The sequence below is a fragment of the Pongo pygmaeus genome, chromosome 19, assembly GCF_028885625.2.
Source record: "Pongo pygmaeus isolate AG05252 chromosome 19, NHGRI_mPonPyg2-v2.0_pri, whole genome shotgun sequence".
NCBI lineage: Eukaryota > Metazoa > Chordata > Mammalia > Primates > Hominidae > Pongo > Pongo pygmaeus.
In genome coordinates this window covers 73,100,023-73,124,646 of record NC_072392.2, presented here as the reverse complement: position 1 = coordinate 73,124,646, position 24,624 = coordinate 73,100,023, and the positions used below count along the sequence as shown (strand labels likewise).

Sequence of the window (24,624 nt, the reverse complement as noted above, 5' to 3'; positions counted from 1 at the left end):
TCCAGCCTTGTCTTAGTGCAGAGGTGCAGCTCCTAGCACACAGACCGAGACCAACTCCGGGTTCGAACATTTTTTCTCCCCACCTGCCCATCCACACTCACCTGTCCCCTCCTTTTCTTACTCCCTTAGGGCAGAGTGCCTCCTCTCTGTCTGGAGTAGCTCATTTGAAATCTTGTCCAGTAGAAGCCAAAGGGGCTAAGCATCTTCCCCAGGACTTTGCTAGCTTCTCAGCCCTAGTCCCTAGTAGGGGAGTGCCAGGGACTCTGGGGAACATTGATGTGGGTCGGATTTCAGCCATTGGAAGAACAGCGGCTGATTTTGCCTCCTTCCCTGTAGCTGTCACGGCAAAGCAGAGGAATGCATCGGACTGTGCCGAGCCCTTCTTAGCGCCCTCCACTGGCTGCTGCGCTGCACGGCAGCCTCTGCAGAGCGGCTCCGGGAGGGCCTGGAGGCCGGCACTCCAGCCGCTGGGGAGAAGCAGCTTGCCATGTGCCTTCAGCGCCTGGAGAAAACCCTCAGCAGCACCAAGAACCGGGCCCTGCTGCACATCGCCAAACTAGAGGAGGCCTGTATGTCCCTTGATTCCCCTGAGCCCCACCTGCCGCTGCTCCCATAGCCGGTCCTTTAATTGAGAAGGGAGAGGCAGGATGCCATCCCACCTCTTTCCAGGAGGATCTGAAACCATCCCACTTCCTTTTTTTTCTCCCCATAAGCATTGCACACATCCCAGGGACTTGGGCAGGGTGGCACCCGAGCCAATCAACCAACAGGTATTTACTGAGCATTGTCGTACGCCCAGCACTGTGCTAGGTGCTGGTGGCGGGGGGGTGGGGGGCTACCAAAGGAGCATGTGGCAGGGTCCCTGCCCTCATCAAGCATAGCTGCTAGTGGGGAGCAAGACTAGTACGTCACAGATGAGGAAAAAACTAGAGGACAAGACAAGCACAGTGTCCATTATTGTGTTTGTCTCCATGTTACTCATCGCCTGGAAGCAAATGACTCTTGTATTTGAATGTTACCTAAAATGCCCCTTTTAACACAGTGCCTGTCTGCTGTTGGGCCTGTTGTACCATATGCCTCTTGACTCAAGTTCAGATGTTAAGTTTTGGTACTTTCCAGAGCCTGAGAACAGACAGATCACCTGGCGGGAGGGAAGATGCCGGTATTTCCAGCAACGGGGTCCTAAGGCCATAGTCTTGCTCCTTGAAGCCCAAGTGGCTTGGGACCACCTACAGATCTCTTGTTCTCCAGGAACAAGTATGCTAGAATGGGCTACTCCTGAGGCTTCAGGACCTGGTTGGAGAGCTTGTTTTACGACTAGTGTATTTATTTCTTCCCCAAGTATGTTTTACTGCCTGTGAAAAGTCCGAAAAGACAATCTTTATATAAAAATGGACTGTGTTGACAGCCTCTTCCCTACCTTGGGCCCTTGATAAATGTTTATTGGCTGAAAATCGGATGAATACTGAATTTTAATGGATCTCAGGTCTTGTCTTTTTTTTCCCCTTTTATGCTCCATGGAGGTTAATGGGCTAGTTGGTGCCATTATTCATCATTTGACCCTCTGGAATTGTAACTAGGATAAGTAACTTATAATTCAGTGCTAACTGATATGGCTTAGACCATGAGTGTGGGCATTAAGGAAGGAGAGAACAGTGAGTTAGACCAGTTGGGTGAGTTGCTAAAGGAACTGGGGCTTGAACAGAAGCTTAGAGCATGGTGGGAGTTGGAGAGAGAGTGTGTGAGAGGCCTTCAGCAGGGGAGGGCAGCAAACGCAATGCCTAGATGAGGGAGTGGTTGAGAATGAGAAGGCCATTTAGGGACCCAGCTCCCCCAGAGGAGAGTGACAGCCTCTGTAAGACTGGACTTTGGGATCCGCCCACTCCTCGAGTGATTTGTGGCTGCCCTCCCTGTTCCAGCCACTGGATTCTGGCCTCCCTCTGCCTCTCTCTCCTGAGCCTGTGTGATGCCATACCTTCTGAAGTCAGCTGGCTGTGTCCCCTGGCAGTCAGGCCTTTGGGGTCTCTGGGGTTTCCAGCTCTAGGTGCCTACCCCCCTTCTGGAAACAGTGCATGCTGCCCTTAGGCCCCTCCCTCCCTGTCGTCCTCAGGGGAAGCCTTCCTGTGTGGTTTCGTGTGCCGGAGGGGGTGCCAAAATCGAGGAGTTCAGGGCCAGGCGCTCCTTCTCCCCTGTTTCCCATCACGTTTCTGTACTTCCTTCCCTCTGCCAGCTTCTTGGACTGCCATCGAGCATTCTCTCTTGAAACTTGGAGAGATCCTGGCCAATCTCAGCAACCCACAGCTCCGGAGCCAGGCTGAGCAGTGCGGCACCCTCATTAGGAGGTACCGGCTCCCTGGGGGATGGTGGTGGAGGGAGAGGGAGGACACACCCTGGGGTGGGAAGATGTGGCACCTGGTGCCATCCTCTCCGCCTTCACCTTTGGCCCCCCAAACACTGTCACCTGTGTTTGTGACCCCTCAGCATCCCCACGATGCTGTCTGTGCATGCGGAGCAGATGCACAAGACCGGCTTCCCCACTGTCCACGCTGTGATCCTGCTCGAGGGCACCATGAACCTGACAGGCGAGACGCAGTCCCTGGTGGAGCAGCTGATGATGGTGAAGCGCATGCAGGTGGGAGGGGCCGAGTGGCTCTCCCTTCTCCAAGGCGGGCCAGCCTGTTGGGGGCAGGAGGGAGGATGCTTCTGATCCTCCCTGGGAGAAGTGGGGTTTCTCCTGCTCCATGATGGAAAGTGGGTGCCAGTCGTGCACACTTCTGTCATTGGACCTTACGCCCCTCGTTCTCAGCACACAGCTGGAGAGTGACTCTGCCATGCAGTCTCTGACCCAGCCAAATCCTCGGAGTCCACAGAAGGGTGACGGGGTACAGGCACCCTCTTAGGCCTCGTCCTTGGCTCTTCCCACAGCATATCCCCACCCCACTTTTTGTCCTGGAGATCTGGAAAGCTTGCTTCGTGGGGCTCATTGAGTCTCCCGAGGGTACGGAGGAGCTCAAGTGGACAGCTTTCACTTTCCTCAAGGTACTGGGGATGTGGGAGGGGCAGAGCCAGTCTAGGAATGGTTCTTAGCAAGAGCAGTGGCACCCTGGACCTTTGCCCTGTGTTCCTCCCTGCGGGCGCTGGGCCCAGCCTGCCAGGTATCCCAGCGCAAGTTCCCATTGATCATTTTCTCTGAAAGTGCCAGGGCTATATTTAGCCCATTTGGCAGACTCCGTTGTTTCTTACCACAGAGGTGCAGTTTAGCTTGGTCATCAGACAGATAGGTGCAGGGCAGTAAAGGGAGCCAAGGAAAGGGGCCCCAGTCCTCCTTGAAGCTGGGGATCCACTTTTGCTTATGGCATTTTTTTCTGTTGAGCTAGCAGAGGTGCAGGGTGCTTGTGTCCTGTGCCTAGGCCTGGGGGCATCAGGGGCCTGGGCACCTATTGGCTTTCTCATTTAGCACAAAGTGTGCTCTCACTCCCAGGGTAGAGTGTTCTGTCTCTCTTCCTGGAGCAGGGGGTCGGGGGGATGCCTTCAGGGGTAGATGAAAGAGAAAAGAAATGGATCTTCCTGTTTTTCCCTCTGCCTCACCCCCTAGATTCCACAGGTTTTGGTGAAGTTGAAGAAGTACTCTCATGGAGACAAGGTGAGTTGGGGATTGAGATGGAGGCATGGGAGCAGAAACAAGGGCAAAGGGGAGGGTCCTTCAGGCCCCAGCTGGGCAGTGTTCTTATGCCTGGAAGAGAGCTGGATGCAAGTGTACACCTCAGTGTGCACGTGCTTCACAATGTGCGTGCTTCAGCATGTGCGTGTGCTTCAGTGTGTGTGTGTGTGCTTCAGTGTGTGTGTTTCAGTGTGTGTGTGCTTCAGTGTGTATCTTTCAGCGTGTGTGTGCTTCAGCGTGTGTGTGTGCTTCAGCCAGTGTGTGTGCTTCAGCGTCTGCGTGCACCCACAACATACACCCAGGCTCCAGGCAGAAAGCAGCCAGGCAACTCAGGCCGATGCCTCCAGCAGACAAGGTTGCCTGAGATGATCAGGGCCTGGTGGCCCTGGAAACCAGATGGACACTTCTGCCTCTTTCTAGGACTTCACTGAGGATGTCAACTGTGCTTTTGAGTTCCTGCTGAAGCTCACACCCTTGTTGGACAAAGCTGACCAGCGCTGCAAGTATGAGCTCCCCTGGTCACCCCCGCCCTACTGGAAGGCGTTCTGGGCTCTTCCCCCGATCTCTGTGCCAGAGAAGCCTCAGGGGACTCTGTCTCCTTGTTCACTTCCCTTGGCAGGGGCAGGAAGCAGCAGCCCATAGTTGCCAAGTCCCCAGAGCCCCTCTACCGTCCCTCAGGCACTCCAGATTTTCCTCATCCTGAAAGAGGGAGGATGCTGCTCAGGGACCTGCCACTCCCACCCCTCACCATCCTAGCCAGGTGCCCAGTTCCCTCAGCATCTTTCTCCCTCACAGCTGTGACTGTACAAACTTCCTGCTCCAAGAATGTGGCAAGCAGGGGCTTCTGTCTGAGGCCAGCGTCAACAACCTTATGGCTAAGCGGTAAGTGCAAGCGCACCTGTGCTACCCCAAGAGCCCCTTGACCTCTCTGTTGTTATGGCAGGGCTACTGCATGCCTTTCAACCTCCTGTCGAAAGTTTGGGCTGCAAGTGACTGGGACCGTGCCTGGGGGTACAGGGAATAGGAAGGAAAAGAAAGCACGGATGTCTTCAGACCAGAGTTTTACACTCTTAGTCACTGCTCTTTAACTCATACCCATCTTTGTGATAAAAGTAAAAATCCTAGGCTGGAGGCGGGTGGATTACTTGGAGGCCAGGAGTTCAAGACCAGCCTGCCCAACATGGCAAAACTCCATGTCTACTAAAAATACAAAAATCAGCCAGGCGTGGTGGTGTGTGCCTGTAATCTCAGCTACTCTGGAGGCTGAGGCACGAGAATTGCTTGAACCCAGGAGGCAGAGATTGTGGTGAGGTGAAATCATGCCACTGCACCCCAGCCTGGGCGATAGAGTGAGACCTTGTCTCAAAAAAAAAAAAATAAATAAAAATCCTGAATCTTCCTTTAATCTTAAATGTGCTTTCAGAGCATTTAAGACTAATGATAGGCCAGGTGTGGTGGCTCACACCTGTAATCCCAGCATTTGGGAGGCCAAGGCGGGTGGATCACGAGGTCAGGAGTTTGAGACCAGCCTGGCCAACGTGGTGAAACCCCATCTCTACTAAAAATACAAAAATTAGTCGGGCGCGATGGTATGCACCTGTAATTCCAGCTACTCAGGAGGCTGAGGCAGGAGAATCACTTGAACCCGGAAGGCAGAGGTTGTACTGAGCTGAGATTGTGCCACTGCATTCCAGCATGGGTGACAGAGCGAGACTCTGTCTCAAAAAAAAAAAAGACTAATGATAAATTGCCAGGCGTGCTGGCTCACCTGTAATCCCAGGACTTTGGGAGGCCAAGGTGGGCGGATCACCTGAGGTCAGGAGTTTGAGACCAGTAGAACATGGTGAAACCCCGTCTCTACTAAAAATACAAAAAAGTAGTCAGGCGTGGTGGTGATTGCCCAGCTACTCTGGAGGCAGAGGCTGCAGTGAGCCAAGATCGCGCCACTGTACTCCAGCCTGGGCAACAGAGTGAGACCTGTCTCAAAAAAAAAAAAGACTAATGCTGAATCAGCGATTGCAACATTGACTATGCTTCCATAAACTTCACCCCAACCTTGGAGGTTCTTACATGCTTCCCACCTCCTCTGCGCATTTCCTTCCGGGCTTGAATGAGGGAACGTGTCAAGAATTTCTCTTCATTCCTCTTCCCTTCCTTGGCCAACTGGTGATGTCCACAGCAAAGCGGACCGAGAGCACGCACCCCAGCAGAAATCAGGAGAGAATGCCAACATCCAGCCCAACATCCAGCTGATCCTCCGGGCGGAGCCCACTGTCACAAACATCCTCAAGGTGAGTGTGCCCTTCCCTGGCCACCACAGTCTTCTCTTTCTTCTTCCCAGTGCTCCATCTGCTTGCAGATAAATAAACAGAGGCCACAGACCTCTGTCTCCTTTAGCTTTTATACATAGTTGCTTTGGAGGTAGTGAAAGGGGAGGCAAGGGCAGCTACCACTGAATGCTAATCCGTGGGAGCTTCATTTGTACACCAGGCACTGCAGTAGGCACTTTCACTTAGGCCGTCTCACATGGAAACAACAGAGACGTGGGTGCGGTGGCTCACGCCTGTAATCCCAGCATTTTGGGAGGCTGAGGTGGGAAGATCACTTGAGGTCAGGAGTTTGAGACCAGCTTGGCCAACGTGGTGAAACCCAGCCTCTACTAAAAACACAAAATTCACTGGGTGTGGTGGTGCATGCCTGTAATCCCAGTTACTTGGGAGGCTGAGGCAGGAGAATCACTGAACCCGGGGTGGGGCAGAGGTTGCAGTGAGCCAAGATCGCGCCACTGCACTCCAGCCTGGGCGATAGAGCGAGACTCCGTCTAAAAAAGGAAAGGACAGAGAAGATCCTAGCCATGACCTTGCCCACTCCAACCTTACCACCTGCATGCCAGTGTAGATGAGAGGGATGGATCGGAGAGCAAGGGTGGGTTTTAGGAATGATTTTCCAGATTGAAGTCAGAAAGATGTAGATTACATTCTAGGTTGTGAAAGAGAGAAAATGTGGCTAGGCTGTATCTTGGGTGGGGGGTCTTCAGTGTTCTTCAGGACTTGATTTCCTGTCCTGTCCCCAGACGATGGATGCAGACCACTCTAAGTCACCGGAGGGACTGCTGGGAGTCCTGGGCCACATGCTGTCCGGGAAGAGTCTGGACTTGCTGCTGGCTGCCGCCGCCGCCACTGGAAAGCTGAAATCCTTCGCCCGGAAATTCATCAAGTGAGGAAGGCCAAGCCCCTGACCCCAGGGTGTGCAGGGAGGCCGTGCGTTGGGAGGAGGTAGCAGGGTAAGAGTCAGGTGCCTGGGTCTGGGTCTCATCCAGAGACCCACGGGACTAGGCAGAGCATCCTGGCTGGAGATCTTGGAGGAAGGGCCTGTTCTCGCGACCTAAGTGTTCATTTCTCTTCAGCTGAGGATGGAGTGGACATGTTTGGTAAAAAGATGAGGGTAAGGTTGAGGTGTTGAACACTGGGCATGGAGGAATTCCGAGTATGCCCAGTTATTAATAAGGGGCTCTCCAATTCTGTTGCCTTTTTTGGTTGCCCTGGAATTTGACATATATAGAACATGGTTCCATTCAGTGAGCCATTCTCTAGGCCTTGGAAATCTTCTAACAATAAAAATCCTTCTGGCCGGGTGCGGTGGCTCACGCCTGTAATCCTAGCACTTAGGGAGGCCGAGGTGGGCAGATCACCTGAGGTCAGGCGTTCAAGACCAGCCTGGCCAACTTGGTGAAACGCTGTCTCTACTAAAAATACAAAAAATTAGCCGAGTGTGGTGGCGGGCACCTGTAATCCCAGCTACTTGGGAGACTGAGGCAGAAGAATTGCTTGAATGGAGGCGGAGGTTGCAGTGAGCTGTGATTGTGCCACTGCACTCCAGCCTGGGTGACAGAGCGAGACTCCATCTCAAAACAAAACAAAACAAAACCAAAAAAACCTTTTTTCTGTAGCAGTGTGTCTCATTTTAAGTTTAACCAGTAACTCAGACTCTAGCGACCGCTCTCTGAACATGTGTAGCCCCAGCGCCCAGCTACTGCTCAGCTCATGCCCTGGTCAATGCAACCTGTCTCCATTCCTTTCAGTTTGAATGAATTCACAACCTATGGCAGCGAAGAAAGCAGTAAGTCAGCCTGTGCATCCGCAGGCCCAGTGGACCCTGAGGAGGGGTGTGGCAGGAGAGTGTGGGAGGGAGGAGGGCTCCCGGGCTCAACAGGGGGAGGCTCTGCTCCCTCCTCAGAGCCATGACCAATGGAAGCTTCCACAGAGTTTGAAAGTAGATAATGCTGGAAAAGGATTCTTCCCAGACCATCCCCGTGTCTCCTTGCCCCCTCATCCCTTTTATGACTTGGTTAGGTATGCCAGGAGAGGGTGCTGGGGGTCTTTGGTCTCAAGGAAGGGATGATGTTCCAGTTGAGACCCAAGAAAAGGATTCTGAGCCTCAGAGCTTTGAAGGAGCCACTTGGTCCCTGACCTTCCTAGAGGCAAATCCCTATGCCTGTCGACCCAGACACGGGCTCCCCCTTGCCCTCGTCTGGGAGCTCAGCCTTCCTGTCCTTCCACAGCCAAACCGGCCTCCGTCCGGGCCCTGCTGTTTGACATCTCCTTCCTCATGCTGTGCCATGTGGCCCAGACCTATGGTTCAGAGGTGAGAGAGGGGAGCGACCGGGACGGGGGCTCAGGGGAAGGAGGTAACCCAGAACTCTCCCCACCTCACCGCCTGCGCCCCCACAGCCTCTCAGCCAGTTAGTTCTGTGGGCCTCAGAAACCAGGTGCCCACCCGGGCTGGAGTCCGTAGAGGCCCCTTCAGCCCCATGTTCACATTGACCACTAGGTGGCAGCATTGCCCCCGTCTGGCTCCCTTAGACCAGTTCGTCCCCAGTCTTTGGGCTGGGCTGGAGCAGCAGCCTGGCGGGAAACAGTGCAGCCCCAGGTCCAGCGCTGGCAGGCGCCGCGCCCTCCCCACTTGGCTGGTGCCCCCCTTCCCCTTTCCCAGGTGATTCTGTCCGAGTCGCGCACAGGAGCTGAGGTGCCCTTCTTCGAGACCTGGATGCAGACCTGCATGCCTGAGGAGGGCAAGATCCTGAACCCTGACCACCCCTGCTTCCGCCCCGACTCCACCAAAGTGGAGTCCCTGGTGGCCCTGCTCAACAACTCATCGGAGATGAAGCTGGTGTCAGTGGCCCGGGTGCCCACTCCAAGGGTGGCGGTGGGGGCAGGGTCAAGACCCGCTCCCTGAGCCCGTCCCCTGCTCCCCTGTGCTGACTTCTCTGCACACCCGCAGGCAGATGAAGTGGCATGAGGCCTGCCTCAGCATCTCAGCCGCCATCTTGGAAATCCTCAATGCCTGGGAGAATGGGGTCCTGGCCTTCGAGTCCATCCAGGTAGCCCCGCCTTCCCAGCAGCCTTTGCTCCCCTGAGACACAGAGCCAGCCAGTGATGACTTGTTATGTTTCGTAAGGGCAAGAAGACCTTTAATCCAGGAGCTCATGTTTTGATATTGATATTTTGTGTAATTGTTGTCTTAGCCACTCCCTCTGGCCCAGGTAGCTCTGGGAAGATCAAACTCGTGGAGAGAGGTGTGGAATGTGGCCTGGGACTCCACCCGCTGCACTAAGCTGCCCGCAGAGGCTGAGAAGGTGATATTGGCTCAAGAAAGGGAGATAGATGGTAGCCCATCACCTTTCCGTCTCCCGTAGAAAATCACTGATAACATCAAAGGGAAGGTATGCAGTCTGGCGGTGTGTGCTGTGGCTTGGCTTGTGGCCCACGTCCGGATGCTGGGGCTGGATGAGCGTGAGAAGTCGCTGCAGATGATCCGCCAGCTGGCAGGGCCACTGTTTAGTGAGAACACCCTGCAGTTCTACAATGAGAGGTCAGTAACCCGCCTTCCCTTCTCAGACCCTTCAAGTGTGTTGTGAGAAGTCAGCATATCCAATAACAAGCACCCCTCTTTTCTGACCTTCGCAAACACGCTACTTGATCACTCACTCACTCACTTTCCTATTCATGCATTCACTCACCTGACTTGGCAAATATGTACTGTGTCTCTGTGGCAGAAGCGTTTATATGCCAGCACCTGCTGTGTTGTCAGAAATGCAGACCCCAAACAGGGTCTGCCCACAGAGACTCAAGTTCTAGACAACTAGCTCCCAAAAGAACAAAGCTGTATGACTGTCTAGGAGCTAGGAACCTGTCTGTAGATTTTACAGGCCATCCCCCACCCTCAGTTACCTCTTAGGACAGTTTCCTGCCCTGGCTCTTCAGGGGCTTGGAGGACTTCCCTGGTGACCAGCTACATTGAGTTCATTCACCCAACCAATAAGTTGTTTGCTTTTTTTAATTGTAAAAAACACATAAGATTTGCCATCTTAGCCATGTTTAAGTGTACTGTTCAGTAGTGTTAAGTATATTCACACTGTTGTGTAACAGGTCTCCAGAACTTTCTTGCATCTCTGAAACTCCATACCCGCTGAACAACAGCTTCCCAGGGTCTTACTCTTGCCCAGATCAGAGTGAGTCTCACTGCAACCTCAAACTCCTGGGCTCAAGTGATCCTCTCTCCTCAGCCTCCCGAGTAGCTGGGACTGCAGGCCCACAGCCGGCTAATTTTTCTAGTCTTTGTAGAGACAGGGTCTCACTATATTGCCAGGTCTTGAACTCCTGGCCTCGAGTGATCCTCCCACCGTGGACTCCCAAAGTCCTGGGATTACAGGCGTGACCCACCGTGCCCTGCTGAATTTGACTACTTTTTAGATGCCTCATTTAACTGGAATCATACAATCCTTGCCTTTTTGTGACTGACTGACTTCACTCAGCATGATGTCCTCAAAGCTCATCCATGAAGTAGCACGTGACAGGAATTCCTTCCTTTTTAAGGCTGAATAATACTCTGTTGTGGGCCGGGCGTGGTGGCTCACGCCTGCAATCCTAGCACTTTGGGAGGCTGAGGCGGGTGGCTCACTTGAGGTCAGGAGTTTAAGGCCAGCCTGACCAACATGGTGAAACCTTGGCTTTACTAAAAATACAAAAGTGAGCAGGGAGTGGTGGCAGGCGCCTGCAATCCCAGCTACTTGGGAGGCTGAAACAGGAGAATTGCTTGAACCCGGGAAGCGGAGGTTGCAGTGAGCCGAGATCGCGCCACTGCACTACAGCCTGGGTGAAAGAGTGAGACTCTGTCTCAAAAAACAAAACAAAAACAAAAAAACCTCTGTTGTGTGGCTGTACCACATCTTGATCCCTCCTCGGTCAGTGGACACTTCAGTTGCTTCCACCTTTGGGCTATAGTAAATAGTGATGCTGTGAACATGGGTGTTTACCAGCCAATACATTTTGGGTGTTGCCATGTCTTTATGGCAATGTTGAGGATGTCTTTATTTTATTTATTTATTTATTTATTTATTTATTTGTTTGTTTATTTATGAGACGGCGTTTCGCTTGGTCGCCCAGGCTGGAGTGCTGTGGCACGATCTCGGCTCACTGCAACCTCCGCCTCCTGGGTTCAAGAGATTCTCCTGCCTCAGCCTCCTGAGTAGCCAGGATTACAGGCATGCGCCACCACACCCGGCTAATTTTTGTATTTTTAGTAGAGATGGGGTTTCACCATGTTGGCCAGGCTGGTCTCGAACTCCTGACTTCAGGTGATCTTCCTACCTCAGCCTCCCAAAGTGCTGGGATTATAGGCATGAGCCACCGCACCGGGCCTGAGGATGTCTTAATAGGGAGAAGGGGAAGCACTGAGCTGAATGAGGTTTGGACGGTCTGGAAAAGCACATCTCGTTTTCCCCTTGCCTCCTTCTTTTTTCCTTTCTTCTCTCATTTCTCCGCTACCTTCCCCTCCGCCCCGCCCTACCAAATAGGGAGCTTTTGCTCTGGTGTAACCCATTCTAAGCACCCTAAGTCGTATCTGGGTAAGGGGTAGTGGGAAGTCTGTGGCTCCATTGTGCAGGTGGGAAAAGTGGCTCTAAAAGTCATAGCAACTTTCCCAGAGCCACCCTGCATTCCAGGAACAGTCAGCACTTGACCCAGGTCTGTATTCACTTCCGAAGCCTATTTCCATGAGAAAATTCCTGGATATACACTTCTATCTGCCCAGCTACCAGGGGCCGGGAAGAGTCCTGTGGGGCAGCCCTTGGGCCTCTCCTGGAAGGAACAGTTTACTTTGGGAGGAGGCCAGGGCTGGGCGGGGACCCCCAAGCACTCAGCCTAGGGGGAAGTGATTGTGTTTATTTATGTGGCAGGTTGGCAGGGCCCAGGCCTGGGGGATGGGGGAAGTTGGAGAGTAAAAGAAAATGTGAATATCTGGCTGGAATGGCCAGGGGGAGGAAAGCCCCTCCCCAGTCCCTATTTATAGGCTTTGTGTCCTGCAGGTGAGAGACCTGGCAGGAGCAGAGCGGGGGGGGGGGGCAGGTCGCCCCGGGGTATACCCTCCCCCAGAGCAAAACTGGATTAATGCCTCAGGGAGATTTCCATAACCCAAATCCAGGGGAAAGTCTGGCATGGGTGTTCCCTCCTCTCCCTCCCCACCCTACAGTGGCACCTGAGCCTCAGGTCCTCTCAACCCTCCCCCAGGGTGGTGATCATGAACTCGATCCTGGAGCGCATGTGTGCCGACGTGCTACAGCAGACGGCCACGCAGATCAAGTTTCCCTCCACTGGGGTGGACACGATGCCCTACTGGAACCTGCTGCCCCCCAAGCGGCCCATCAAGGAGGTGCTGACGGACATCTTTGCCAAAGTGCTGGAGAAGGGCTGGGTGGACAGCCGCTCCATCCACATCTTTGACACCCTGCTGCACATGGGCGGCGTCTACTGGTTCTGCAACAACCTGATTAAGGTACTTGGGCTGGAGTGTCTGTGGGCCAACATGGGTCCTGTCCCCTGGCTCCCCACACCTGGCCTGGTCTGCCAGGCTTCCCTGAGAGGCTGCCATGAGCCAGGTGGCCTCCCCGGGATGCCTCGCCTCAGAGTTGCCTCCTTGGGGAGCTCTGGCCAGAGACTAGGATTCAGCCTGAGGGGCAGAGCAACATCTGGGGCCCCCTCTGCGGGCCTTACTGGACAGCCATGCTGGAACGGCAGGGTGTAGGAGCCCCATATCCCGGGCCCCTGGCTCCTAAACTGCCCCCCTTCCTGCGCACCAGTGCTGGAGTGGCAGGGTGTCAGAGCCCCAGATCCCGGGCCCCTGGCTCCTAAACTGCCCCCCTTCCTGCGCACCAGTGCTGGAGTGGCAGGGTATCAGAGCCCCAGATCCCGGGCCCCCAGCTCCTGAACTGCCCTCCTTCCTGCGCACTAGGAGCTGCTGAAGGAGACGCGGAAGGAGCACACGCTGCGGGCGGTGGAGCTGCTCTACTCCATCTTCTGCCTGGACATGCAGCAAGTGACCCTGGTCCTGCTGGGCCACATCCTGCCTGGCCTGCTCACTGACTCCTCCAAGTGGCACAGCCTCATGGACCCCCCAGGCACTGCTCTTGCCAAGTAAGATTCTCTTCAGAGCTTGCCCTGCTCCAGCCACCCAGGTTCAGGCACCCCTCGCCTGGTGCCACCCTGGGAGACTGGGCTTTGGGGAGCCCAGTCAGACACACAAAGCTCCTGGGGCGCCTCTCACTGTACCCCTTTTTCTGGAACCCTTTGCCAGGCTGGCCGTGTGGTGTGCCCTCAGTTCCTACTCCTCCCACAAGGGACAGGCGTCCACCCGCCAGAAGAAGAGACACCGGGAAGACATTGAGGTAGGCCCCCCCAGCTGCCCTCGCCGGCTTCACTTGTTCACCGGTTTGCTCAGCATTTCCTGAGGATTCCCCAGGCAAAGGGAAGCAGATGTGGCCCCTGCCCTTGGGGCAGCCGTGCCCGGGCATGATTGGTCAGGAATCTGCATGGGTGATTTGTGTGGCCCCAGCCTGCCCATGGGCACAAGGGGCCTGTCAGATTGTGGGAGGGGTTGAGCAGAGAGGGGCTGAGGCCCTGCTGGCCATGCTGACCTCACTCAAATTGGAGCTCAAGCTCTTTTCCCTGACAGCTGGAAACTGGGGGGTTTAGGGATGTATAACAGTGACTATCACACCCTCTAGGATTATATCAGCCTCTTCCCCCTGGACGATGTGCAGCCTTCGAAGTTGATGCGACTGCTGAGCTCCAATGAGGACGATGCCAACATCCTTTCGAGCCCCAGTGAGTGTGTGGCCTGGCGGCGCGCCACTCCCTTTCCTAGGAATTCACTCCCTGATGCTGCCACTCTGCCGCTGCCCCAGCTGCAGGCATCTTTGCAGCTGGTCAGAGAGGGTGTGGCAGGGACCTGCTGTTCTAACCCCCAAGGGGGTGCTCTGTGTCCTGCCCCTGGAGAAGAGGTTGCTGTTCTCACTCCCTGAGGGTTGAAGCTCCTCTGCCCAGGTCCAGCCCAGCCCACAGTTGTTCCCCTGCAGCCCTCCTGCCCCCTCCCTTCCCCAGGGTTGAGGGGATGACAAGCTGCCCAAGTGAGTGAGTTCACCGACTCAGGCACAGCCTGTGCCATTGACTCACCAGCTCTGACCTTCCTTCCTTCCTTCCTTCCCCCAAAGCATGCCCGGAGAGGCCTGGGTTGGGGCATGGGGCCACTCCCCACCTTCCTGCCTAAAGAGCACACCCCTCCCCGCCACCACTTCCCTGGAGGTCATCCTTTTCACTGTCCTTTCCTCCCTGCCAGACTTACTGCCAAGGGCTCCTTCTGTGGCATTTTTCCTGTTTCCAGAGATTTCTCCTGAGCCTGAACTTTTCTCTGAAGCCTTTTAGGAACTAGGGGACCAACTATAACTTGATCAGAAGAAAGATGCTAGGTCTGCCAGCTACAAGCGCTGTGACCTTTAGCTAGCGACTGAGCCAGCCCCCGTCTGGGTCTCCTCATCTGTAAATGGGGTGTTGTGAGGAGTAAGCAACTTAGGAAGTACCAAGATCGGCCCCTGGCCCCGTGTGTTCGCCACACGTTAGTTTTTCTCTCTCATTCCGTTGGGATCTCTGTATCTGAGGCCCCCTGTGCCCTTTTTTTGTTTTGTTTTGTTTTGTTTGTTTGTTTTTTTGAGTTGGAGTCTCCCTCTGTTGTCCAGGCTGGAGTGCAGTGGTGCGATCTCGGCTCTCTGCAGCCTCCGCCTCCTGGGTTTAAGCAATTTTCCTGTCTCAGCCTCCTGAGTTGCTGGGACTACAGGCGCCTGCCACAATGCCTGGCTAATTTTTGTATTTTTAGTAGAGACAGGGTTTCACCATATTGGTCAGGCTGGTCTCGAACTCCTGAACTCAGATGATCCATCCGCCTTGGCCTCCCAAAGTGCTGGGATTACAGGCGTGAGCCACCACGCCCAGCCTGTTTTTTTGAGACAGGGTTTTGCTCTGTTACTCAGGCTGGAGTGCAGTGGCACCATCTCGGCTCACTGCAGCCTTGTTCTCCTAGGCTCAAGCAGTCTGCTTCAGCCTCCCAAGGAGCTGGGACTACAGGCTTTGGCACCACGCCCAGCTAGTTTTTGTATTTTTTGTAGAGATGAGGTCTCGCTAGTTGCCAAGGCTGGTCTCGAACTCCTGGACTCAAGCGATCCTCCTGCCTCGGCCTCCCAAAATGCTGGGATTACAGGTGTGAGCCACCGTACCTGGCCTCCCTTTGTGCTCTTGATCTCAAGGTCTTCTCTGGGCTCTCCATGTACCAGTTACCTCCGATGGGTGAAGGTCGGGTGGGGGCATCCCCGGGGAGCACCACTTTTGCACTCGGCAGGCTCTTTCCCAGCGCTCTGTCTGCTCTGTCCCACAGCAGACCGATCCATGAGCAGCTCCCTCTCAGCCTCTCAGCTCCACACGGTGAACATGCGGGACCCTCTGAACCGAGTCCTGGGTGAGTTCCCCACCCCTGCTGCTGAACCTGGGGCTAAGGTGGATGAGTCCCTCTTCTCATGGAGGCTGGGAGACCTTGTCAGCTGGAAGGGGCCTTGCGGCGCCCCTCCCATTCCTCTCCATGCCCCTCATTGTTGGCTGTCCTGGCCCCCAGGCTCCTGTCTAGTTCCCCCTCCTCCCCTCCCCAATTGCCTTTTATGTTTTCTCTCTCTGACACCCCATTTTGGGGACATGCTCAGCATGTGTTTCTTTTCCCTTTTCAGTCCCACCTTCTCCCAGAGTGTGACCTCACCCTCTCTCATGGAACTCCCTCCTGTCACTCTACCCCCACTCTCCACAGCCAATCTGTTCCTGCTCATCTCCTCCATCCTGGGGTCTCGCACCGCTGGCCCCCACACCCAGTTCGTGCAGTGGTTCATGGAGGAGTGTGTGGACTGCCTGGAGCAGGGCGGCCGTGGCAGTGTCCTGCAGTTCATGCCCTTCACCACCGTGAGTACCACCTTCCCGGCTCTCCTGCTGGTGCTGGGGCCTCGGGGCAGCCCTTAGAGCAGGGAGGGGCCTCCTTCCCCCTGGGACAGCACACCCGCCAGCAGCCGTCCCGCAAGCAGCATCTGTCTGTCCGTGGCAGGTGTCGGAACTGGTGAAGGTGTCAGCCATGTCCAGCCCTAAGGTGGTTCTGGCCATCACAGACCTCAGCCTGCCCCTGGGCCGCCAGGTGGCTGCTAAAGCCATTGCTGCACTCTGAGGGGCTTGGCATGGCTGCAGTGGGGGCTGGGGACTGGTGCAGCCCCAGGCGCCTCCAAGGGAAGCAGTGAGGAAAGATGAGGCATCGTGGCTCACATCCGCTCCACATGGTGCAAGAGCCTCTGGCGGCTTCCAGTTCCCCGCTCCTGACTCCTGACCTCCAGGATGTCTCCCGGTTTCTTCTTTCGAAATTTCCTCTCCATCTGCTGGCACCTGAGGAGTGTGAGCAGCCTGGACCACAAACCCAGTGGTCACCCCTGTGTGCGCCCGCCCCAGCCCAGGAGTAGTCTTACCTCTGAGGAACTTTCTAGATGCAGAGTGTGTGTGTGTATATACATATATATATATATATTTGGTAATATGTGAGGGATATCTCCCTTTGTTCATGTGTAAATAAAGCTCCTCGTGGGTCCCTTTGTGACTGTGTGTGCTGTTGGTGTTGGTGCCACCCAGGGCAGGGCATAGTGTCCTCTCCCTGGACTCCCTGTGCTGTGGCCGGGGAAGGCTCACTCCAGTGGTGAGGAGGAGGAGGAAGAGGTGCAGAGATGGCAGGGTTCAGGGTCCTATGTGGGCTTGCTCAGCTGGGGAAGGGCCAGGGGAAAGCAGCTTCCCTTCCTTGAAGCCAAGTTGGCCGGCCTGCTGCCCCCTCCCCCAAAGCCAGCTGTACCCTGAAAGGGCAGAGGCTTTGGCTCAGGGCCCCACAGTGCTGGGGCAGGGTGGCCTGCTCTGTTGTCTCCCGAACCTGGTCCAACCCCACCCACACTCTGACTAGCCTGGGATTTGATCTGTTGCCTCCAAAAAAGGACTGGGGGATGGGAGGCGGGGGGATGAGGGGCGGGAACTTTCTTTAACCCTTCCTTGCCTGCTTCATACATCTCTGAGCCCCTAGATGGATGACTCTGAGCTGGCAGTGGGCACTTCTGACCCTGCTTTCCGAGGAGCCACGGGCCGGGGAGGTGGGAGGGACTGAGGAGCTGAGGAGGAGAAGGCTTGGGCAGATAGTGGACTGGGGACTGGTGGGGGTACCCCAAAGCCACACAGGAGTCTTTGGCTGCAGGCAGGCCTCACACCTGTGGTGTGGTCGCTGGCCCCCCTACTTGCCACAGCTCCCCACCCTCCTGTGCTGTGAGCTTAGCGCTCTTCAGCCCAGGGCTGCCACAAGCAGGAAGTGACCAGCTGGGGCGAGTGCAGAGACCGAGTCTGAGGAGAGAAGCTCTGACTCCAGTGGTCACTTTGAACTTGGCTTCCACTTTGTGGGCAACTTGATAGATGGGCTCAAGTTTATGGAAGATGGTAAATGACAAGCCTGGTGCAGATGCTCAGCACTCTCTGGCTTCATCTTGTCTGGCTGTGTCTGGCCTGTTAAGCCCACCCAGACCCCATGCCCTATCCTTTCTGGGTTCCCGTGGTCCCTGTGCCTCTGTCTTCCCTGCCAGGCTGTGGCTACTCGAGTGCAGATTCCATGTCTGCCTTGTTCCCTGCTGTGTCCCCAGGACTTAGCCCAGCGTCTGCACAGAGTAGGTGCTCAGATAAATATGTGCTAATGGAATGAATATCCGAAGAACTTGAGAACCTTCCTCCTCCTCCCCGGACCTCCTCCCCGGTCCTCCTCTCCGACCTCCCTCTGGCCTCTCCCACCCTTCAGCCACCTCCCCAGCCCCTGGCCAGGTACCAGCTGGACTCAAGAAAGAGGAGGGACATGACTGGAGGCAAACACTTTATTATCCTGAAGTTGAGTTACAACGCAACAGCAGAGGGGACACTGGTGAGTGGGGGGCGAAGAGGTGGAGGGTGATAGTCGAGCTTCCTTTCACAGACACGCTTGACATGATTCCTCCTGTCTGCTCCCTCCCACATCCCCAGTCCCCGTCCAGCAAGGCAAATGTCCAGGCACCTGCCCGGCTCTAAAAAGAGTCACAGTCCTGACCCTTGTGGGGGCAGGGCAGGTGTCCCGAGGGCACCCAGAAAAACAGGAGACACGTCGGTGATGTTCGGGAGTCAAACCATGTCCCGAAAGTCTTAAGAAGAAAAATGAGATTCCCCAGCAAATTTGTGGGACCCCAGGGCCACGCCTCCCAGCTCTGGCTGCCTCTGCTTGTCCAGCCAAGGGGATGCAGCCAAGGGGATGCAGGGGCCGCTGTGCAGTCGGCTGAGGCCAGAGTGAGGGGTGCAAGGACCCAGATGGGGAACACTGCTGTTTAAATATTAAACAGGGATTTCTTGTCTCCCACATGGGAGACCTGATACTCTCAAGGGTCCCAGGTGGGGACCCTCGGGACCAGGGGCTCACAGCAGCTCATCCCAGTGCCCACTGCAGAGCCGGGGCTGGGGAGCACTCACAGTAATAAATACTTGGTATTTACCTATCTACCTCCCAGTCCAGGGGATGGGAGGACAGGAGCTTTTTCTCACTGCTACAGGCAGGAGAATGAAACTCAGAAATGCAGGGAAGGACACAGAGGCCTGGGGCTCCGTTCTGCTCTTCCTTGTCTTTAAATATGAGGCTTAAATAGGCATAAATATTAAATAGACATAAATACATGGGATGGGGAGGGCTTGGCTCAGGGCTGGGCAAGGTGGCGTAGAACGCGGTACGCCAGCTCCAGGAAGCTCTGCAGATGGGAGGCAACCAGGATGCCTCCGGCCCGGCGCTGGAAGGCAGAGGCAAAGGCTGGCATGGCACCCTGGGTGGGCTGCAGGGCAGGGGCCATTCCCAGTTCTTCCATCTGTGGGAGAAAGCTGTGATCAGTGGTTGGGCCCTTCTGAGTGGGCGTTATTACAAATGAGGAAATTCTGGGGGCCGACAGCATGGACAGGGCCCGTACACAGGCCCGGCTGCGGTGCCCAGAATGTCAGCATGACCTTGGCCACCCTGCCCAACAAGGCTCACCTGCTGCCAGATGGTGGTGGCAAAGTCGGCGACGTCCAGCTGCAGTGTGTCCAAGGTGGGGCCCAACTCAGGGGAGATCCCTTCCAGGGCCTGCAGGAGCCCCTGGTAGAGGAAGAGGCCGCTATGGAGTTGGCTCAAGCAGCCTGTCTGTGAGACAGAGCGGAAGAGTTAGGGGGTGCTGCCTGAGATACTCACGTCAGGCCCCCAGCTTGGAACCTGGAGACCTGGGGGAGCCCATGGGTGTCCCTCCTCTCCTTCCCCCTCCTCATCAGCCTTATCCTTTCCTGAAACTCACCAGCTGCAGGGCCTGGCTGGGGCAGCTGCTCAGGGGAGCCCAGGGGATGCCCAGAGAGTGTCCGAGCAGCACCAGCTCCTCGGGGTGGCACAGCTTGTAGGTGGCACACTGGGGATGGAAGGATGCTGAGTGAGACTCGCTGTGGCCGGGTCGCCGCTCCTTCCCGGGTCCTCCCCGACTCTCTGGTCTTTCCCCTCCCTCCATGTCCTGCCAGGCTGTTCAGTTCCTCTCTGCCCTGCACCCCCACTCTCTGATCTCACAGGGGCCCTTGCCCTTTCTCCTGAATGTGATGCCTCCACTCCCATCCCAGCCAGCCCTCCCAAGCACTGTCCCCACCAAGGTCCTCCTCCCCAAGTCCCTTCCCAGCCTTCCCCAGCTCCACTGCTCCTAATATTCTCCCATGTCCCTTCCTGAGGATGTCGGCCCTGCAGTTCCATCCCCCTTAGCTCTCCCCACCGGGCTTCCCTCCACAGCCCTCTCGCCCGCCTCACTCACCAGCTTCTCCTGGAGTGCCGCGCCATCGCCCTGGATCTTCCTCACTTGCTCTAAGCACTTGAGCAGGAAGCTCTGGGGCAGGGAGCTGGCAGGGCCCAGGGGGGTGGCTTCCTGCACTGTCCAGAGTGCGCTGTGCCACAGCAGCAGCTGCAGGGCTGGGGACAGAGCGGGCTCAGGAGACATGCTGTTCCCTACCACCTGAGGCCCTGTTGGGGACACTGGGTGCCTTTAATCCCCATTCCCAGAACGGGGATCCCCAGCCCCTCTGTCACACCAGCCTCCCTCCCATGCCAGGCAGGGCAGGCGGCTCTCCCATCCTGGGCCAAGACACTCACCCATCAGCTTCATGGGGCTCTGGGCGGCAGGTCCAGCCATGGGTCTGGGTGGGGCTGGGCTGCAGGCTCCGGGCTGTTTTGGGGCCCAGCTCTAGGGGGGCCTTTATACATAATCCCATGGAGGCCCGGGAGGAAATTACCTGGGGCCACGACTAAGGCTTAGTAATAACTTCCCAGGATTTATGCAAATTTGGTGTCCAAGACAATGCAGGGGGGTTGGAACAAAAAGCTGTTTGCGAAAGTTTTGTGAAATTGTGGAATCTCTGATCCTCCTTTGACGTCGCCTTGCCCCCCTCAAACTCCCTTCCTCCCGCTGCCCCACCCAGGCCTGAATGGCCCCAGGGTGTTTGAACAGAACAGCTGAACAAAGGCTGAGCCGCTGATAGACGCCTGGAGGCGGCAGCAGCCTATGGGGAAGTGGCAGCTGAGTCGGGGTCTCCCTCTCTGCTCTGGCAGACTTGCGGGGGCAGTGTCCTTTGCCCCTCTCCTTTGGGATTCTCAAGCCTGTCCCCCAAGCCCCCAAATTCTAAGAGAGAAAGAAAGAAGCTGGTTGCCCCCATTCCTACCCCCAAACTCTCCGGAGGCTGCCTGTCTGGGAGAACTCCTGAGCCCCTACCTGAGATAATCACATTGGGTCTTAGCTGCTGTGCCCACCCCACACTTGGATAGGCACCATCGAAAGTTCCAGGCTGTTCTGTCCCAAGTTGATTAGCTGGGAACTCCCCCAGAAACCCCCCCGCCCCCCATGACTCATTCGGCTAAGCCCCTAGAATCCCGGTAGAGCCTAGAGGAAACCGGATGTCTGTCCCGAATGAGGCAAGACCCTTCGAGGTGATTGGCTCACCTGACCTTCACCTCCTCGTGCACGACCCTGACAGTAGGGTCCCCAAGGGCTTTGGAACTGGGGGATTGGGACACGTGACTTCCCTGGCCATTCACCTTGAAGTGGACACGGGCTGGGGTGAGAGAGGGGAAACTGCCCCATCTTCTCATCTTAGAACCATGCAGTGTTAATGCTGGAAGGGACCTTGGAGTCGATTACAACCCCGTGAACTGGGCCAGGGAAGGAAGTGCCTTGCCCAAGGTCATGGTAAGTGACAGAATTACAGCCTGGGCCTCTGGCTCAGGCCTGAACGTTTTCTTTTTTTTTTTTTTCCCAGACGGAGTCTTGCTCTGTCGCCCAGGCTGCAGTGCAGTGGCGCGATCTCGGCTCACTGCAAACTCCACCTCCCAGGTTCACGCCATTCTCTTGCCTCAGCCTCCCGAGTAGCTGGAACTACAGGTGCCCGCCACCATGCCCGGCCAATTTTTTGCATTTTTAGTAGAGACGGGGTTTCACCGTGTCAGCCAGGATGGTCACGATCTCCTGACCTCGTGATCCACCCGCCTCAGCCTCCCAAAGTGTTGGGATTACAGGTGTGAGCCACCGTGCCCAGCCTAGGCCTGAACGTCTTCTACAGGCCACAGGGCCTGCCTGGGGAAGTCTGACTGACCACACCCAAGACTGTCACCTTCTGTCCTAATTTACCCCAGTGTGCCAAGAAACAGACATCTCTGGATGAGAAGCGGACGTGGTGACTGGGTGGGGCCATCTCTGGTGCTTGGGGGCCCCCTGGTGGTCACCAATGGCAGGGACGTCTGATCTCACACACTGTTATCTGGTCCCCGGTCGTGCAGCTCCGCCTTGGCTCCGTGGCTCAGCACCTTGCACTGATGGGGCCCAGCTCTGTGCCCAGCTCCCTCGGAGTAGAGGGTGGGTTTTTGTTGTTTTTTTGAGATGGAGTTTCGCTCGTTGCTCAGGCTGGAGTGCAACAGCACGATCTCGGCTCACTACAACCTCCGCCTCCCTGGTTCTAGTGATTTTCCTGCCTCAGCCTCCCAAGTAGTTGGGATTACAGGCATGCAACACCAAGCTCATCTAATTTTGTATTTTTAGTAGAGGTGGGATTTCACCATGTTGGTGGTCAGGCTGGTCTCAAACTCCTGACCTCAGGTGATCCACCTGCCTCGGCCTCCCAAAGTGCTGGGATTACAGGCATGAGCCACTGCACCTGGCCTTGACGATGGGTTTTTAACAGGATCATGGAAGGCAGGACCTCCACGTTCTTAAACATGTTGCCTGGCAACTATTGCACTGCATACCTCTTATATGTCAGGCACTTTAAGACAAGAGTTTGGCTCTTGTTGCCCAGGCTGGAGTGCAATGCACGATCTCGGCTCCCTGCAACCTCTGCCTCCTGGATTCAAGCGATTCTCCTGCCTCAGCCTCCTGAGTAGCTGGGATTACAAGCATGCTCCACCACCACCACCACCGCCGCCCGCTAATCTTGTATTTTTAGGAAAGATGGGCTTTCTCCATGTTGGTCAAGCTGGTCTCAAACTCCTGACCTTAGGTGATCTGCCCGCCTCAGCCTCCCAAAGTGCTGGGATTACAGGAATGAGCCAATGTGGCTGGCCATGTGAGGCACCTTTTATTACACTTTTGTCAATTTTTTTGTGGGAGAAACAAGGTCTCACTCTATCCCTTAGCGTAGAGTGCTGTGGTACAATCACAGCTCACTGCAGTCTCCACCTCCCAAGCTCAAGCGATCCTCCCACTTTAGCCTCCCGAGTAACTGGGACCACAGGCACGGACCACCACGCTCGGCTAATGTTTGTAACTTTTTTTTGTGGAGAAGGGGTTTCAGCATGTTGCCAAAGCTGATCTCAAAATCCTGGGCTTCTGTCGGGAATTGGTGGGTTCTTGGTCTCACTGACTTCAAGGAAGCCATAGACCCTCATAGTGAGCGTTACAGCTCTTAAGGTGGTGCACCTGGAGTTTCTTCCTTCTGGTGAGTTCGTGGTCTCACTGGCTCAGGAGTGAAGCTGCGGACCTTCGCGGTGAGTGTTACAGCTCTTAAGGCAGCGCGTCTGGAGTTGTTCACTCCTCTTGGGGGGCTTGTGGTCTCGCTGGCTTCAGGAGTGAAGCTGCAAACCTTCACCATTAGTGTTACAACTCTTAAAGCAGCGCGTCTGGAGTTGTTCGTTCCTCCCGCGGGGGCTCGTGGTCTCGCTGGCTTCAGGAGCAAAGCCGCAAACTTTCGTGGTGAGCGTTACAGCTCATAAAAGCAGTGTGAACCCAAAGAGTGAGCAGTAACAAGATTTATCACAAACAACAAAAGAACAGAGCTTCCACAATGTGGATAAAGACCCAAGCCGGTTGCCATTGCTAGTTGAGGGGGGGGGGGGGGGGCGGGCAGCCTGCTTTTATTCTCTTATCTGGCCCCACCCACATCCTGCTGATTGGTAGAACCAAGTGGTCTGTTTTGACAGGGCGCTGCTTGGTGCGTTTACAATCCCTGAGCTAGACACAAAGGTTCTCCACCTCCCCACTAGATTAACTAGATACAGAGTGTGGACGCAAAGGTTCTCCAAGGCCCCACCAGAGTAGCCAGATACAGAGTGTCGATTGGTGCATTCACAAACCCTGAGCTAGACACAGGGTGCTGATTGGTGTGTTTACAAACCTTGAGCTAGATACAGAGTGCTGATTGGTGTTTTACAATCCCTGAGCTAGACATAAAGGTTCTCCAAGGCCCCACCAGAGAAGCTAGATACAGAGTGCCGATTGGTGCATTCACAGACCCTGAGCTAGACACAGGGTGCTGATTGGTGTATTTACAATCCCTGAGCTAGACATAAAGGTTCTTCACGTCTCCACCAGACTCAGGAGCCCAGCTGGCTTCACCCAGCGGATCCCGCACCAGGGTTGCAGGTGGAGCTGCCTGCCAGTCCCGGTGCTGTGCGCCCCCACTTCTCAGCCCTTGCGTGGTCGATGGGACTGGGCGCCCTGGAGCAGGGGGTGGCGCTCGTCGGGGAGGCTCGGGCCGCACAGGAGCCCGTGGAGGGGGTGGGAGCCTCAGGCATGGCGGGCTGCAGGTCCCGAGCCCTGCCCCAGGGGAAGGCAGCTAAGGCCTGGTGAGAAATCGAGCGCAGTGTCGGCGGGCTGGCACTGCTGGGGGACCCAGTACACCCTCCGCAGCCGCTGGCCCGGGTGCTAAGCTCCTCATTGCCCGGGGCCGGCAGGGCCGGCCGGCCGGCTGCTCCGAGTGCGGGGACCGCCAAGCCCACGCCCACCCGGAACTCCAGCTGGCCCGCAAGCGTCGCGCGCAGCCCCGGTTCCCGCTCGCGCCTCTCCCTCCACACCTCCCTGCAAGCTGAGGGAGCCGGCTCTGGCCTTGGCCAGCCCAGAAAGGGGCTCCCACAGTGCAGTGGTGGGCTGAAGGGCTCCTCAAGTGCCACCAAAGTGGGAGCCCAAGCAGAGGAGGCGCCGAGAGCGAGCGAGGGCTGTGAGGACTGCCGGCATGCTGTCATCTCTCAGGCTC

General features: G+C 56.0%; 2 protein-coding genes and 1 non-coding gene across 17 annotated transcripts in view; 2 read left to right on the top strand and 1 right to left on the bottom strand.

Moving 5' to 3' along the window:
* Positions 1-16,663, top strand: part of MED24 (mediator complex subunit 24) — a 35,166-nt gene extending 18,503 nt beyond the window's left edge. For 4 of the 15 annotated variants that reach the window (XM_054459811.2, XM_063656876.1, XM_063656874.1 and 1 more), the window contains exons 6-27: positions 337-569; positions 714-770; positions 2,231-2,342; positions 2,482-2,632; positions 2,926-3,039; positions 3,596-3,643; positions 4,082-4,164; positions 4,457-4,543; positions 5,841-5,952; positions 6,735-6,877; positions 7,743-7,780; positions 8,223-8,305; positions 8,654-8,832; positions 8,942-9,041; positions 9,357-9,532; positions 12,229-12,493; positions 12,950-13,131; positions 13,292-13,382; positions 13,722-13,821; positions 15,422-15,502; positions 15,842-15,990; positions 16,130-16,663. In XM_054459811.2, the coding sequence (XP_054315786.1) occupies positions 337-569; positions 714-770; positions 2,231-2,342; positions 2,482-2,632; positions 2,926-3,039; positions 3,596-3,643; positions 4,082-4,164; positions 4,457-4,543; positions 5,841-5,952; positions 6,735-6,877; positions 7,743-7,780; positions 8,223-8,305; positions 8,654-8,832; positions 8,942-9,041; positions 9,357-9,532; positions 12,229-12,493; positions 12,950-13,131; positions 13,292-13,382; positions 13,722-13,821; positions 15,422-15,502; positions 15,842-15,990; positions 16,130-16,246 (2,701 nt within the window). In that variant the 3' untranslated portion in view covers positions 16,247-16,663. Of the gene's footprint in view, positions 1-336; positions 570-713; positions 771-2,230; positions 2,343-2,481; positions 2,633-2,925; positions 3,040-3,595; positions 3,644-4,081; positions 4,165-4,456; positions 4,544-5,840; positions 5,953-6,734; positions 6,878-7,742; positions 7,781-8,222; positions 8,306-8,653; positions 8,833-8,941; positions 9,042-9,356; positions 9,533-12,228; positions 12,494-12,949; positions 13,132-13,291; positions 13,383-13,721; positions 13,822-15,155; positions 15,248-15,421; positions 15,503-15,764; positions 15,991-16,129 lie in introns of those variants that run through there. The other 11 variants (XM_054459816.2, XM_054459814.2, XM_063656875.1 and 8 more) reach the window with 6 other exon arrangements.
* On the top strand, positions 8,043-8,146 carry LOC129018547 (small nucleolar RNA SNORD124). Its single transcript, XR_008495359.1, has one exon. It is a non-coding gene; the product is annotated as a small nucleolar RNA SNORD124 (small nucleolar RNA).
* A 1,283-nt stretch (positions 16,664-17,946) lies between the features above and the next one.
* Positions 17,947-20,458, bottom strand: CSF3 (colony stimulating factor 3). The gene is made up of 5 exons (XM_054457510.2): positions 20,261-20,458; positions 19,926-20,080; positions 19,431-19,538; positions 19,136-19,282; positions 17,947-18,971 (listed from the first exon to the last, which is right to left on the bottom strand). Exons 1-5 carry the CDS (start codon positions 20,298-20,300, stop codon positions 18,807-18,809), a joined length of 615 nt encoding a protein of 204 aa, XP_054313485.1. The 5' UTR covers positions 20,301-20,458; the 3' UTR covers positions 17,947-18,806.
* Positions 20,459-24,624: the final 4,166 nt, after the last annotated feature.

Excerpts from the sequence above, each read along its gene's own strand:
- CSF3 (XM_054457510.2), bottom strand. The coding sequence starts at position 20,300 with ATGGCTGGACCTGCCGCCCAGAGCCCCATGAAGCTGATGG. Across the intron at positions 19,539-19,925 it reads CGGCACTCCAGGAGAAGCTG|TGTGCCACCTACAAGCTGTG; the intron begins GTGAGTGAGGCG and ends TTCCATCCCCAG. Across the intron at positions 19,283-19,430 it reads CCAGCCAGGCCCTGCAGCTG|ACAGGCTGCTTGAGCCAACT; the intron begins GTGAGTTTCAGG and ends TCTGTCTCACAG.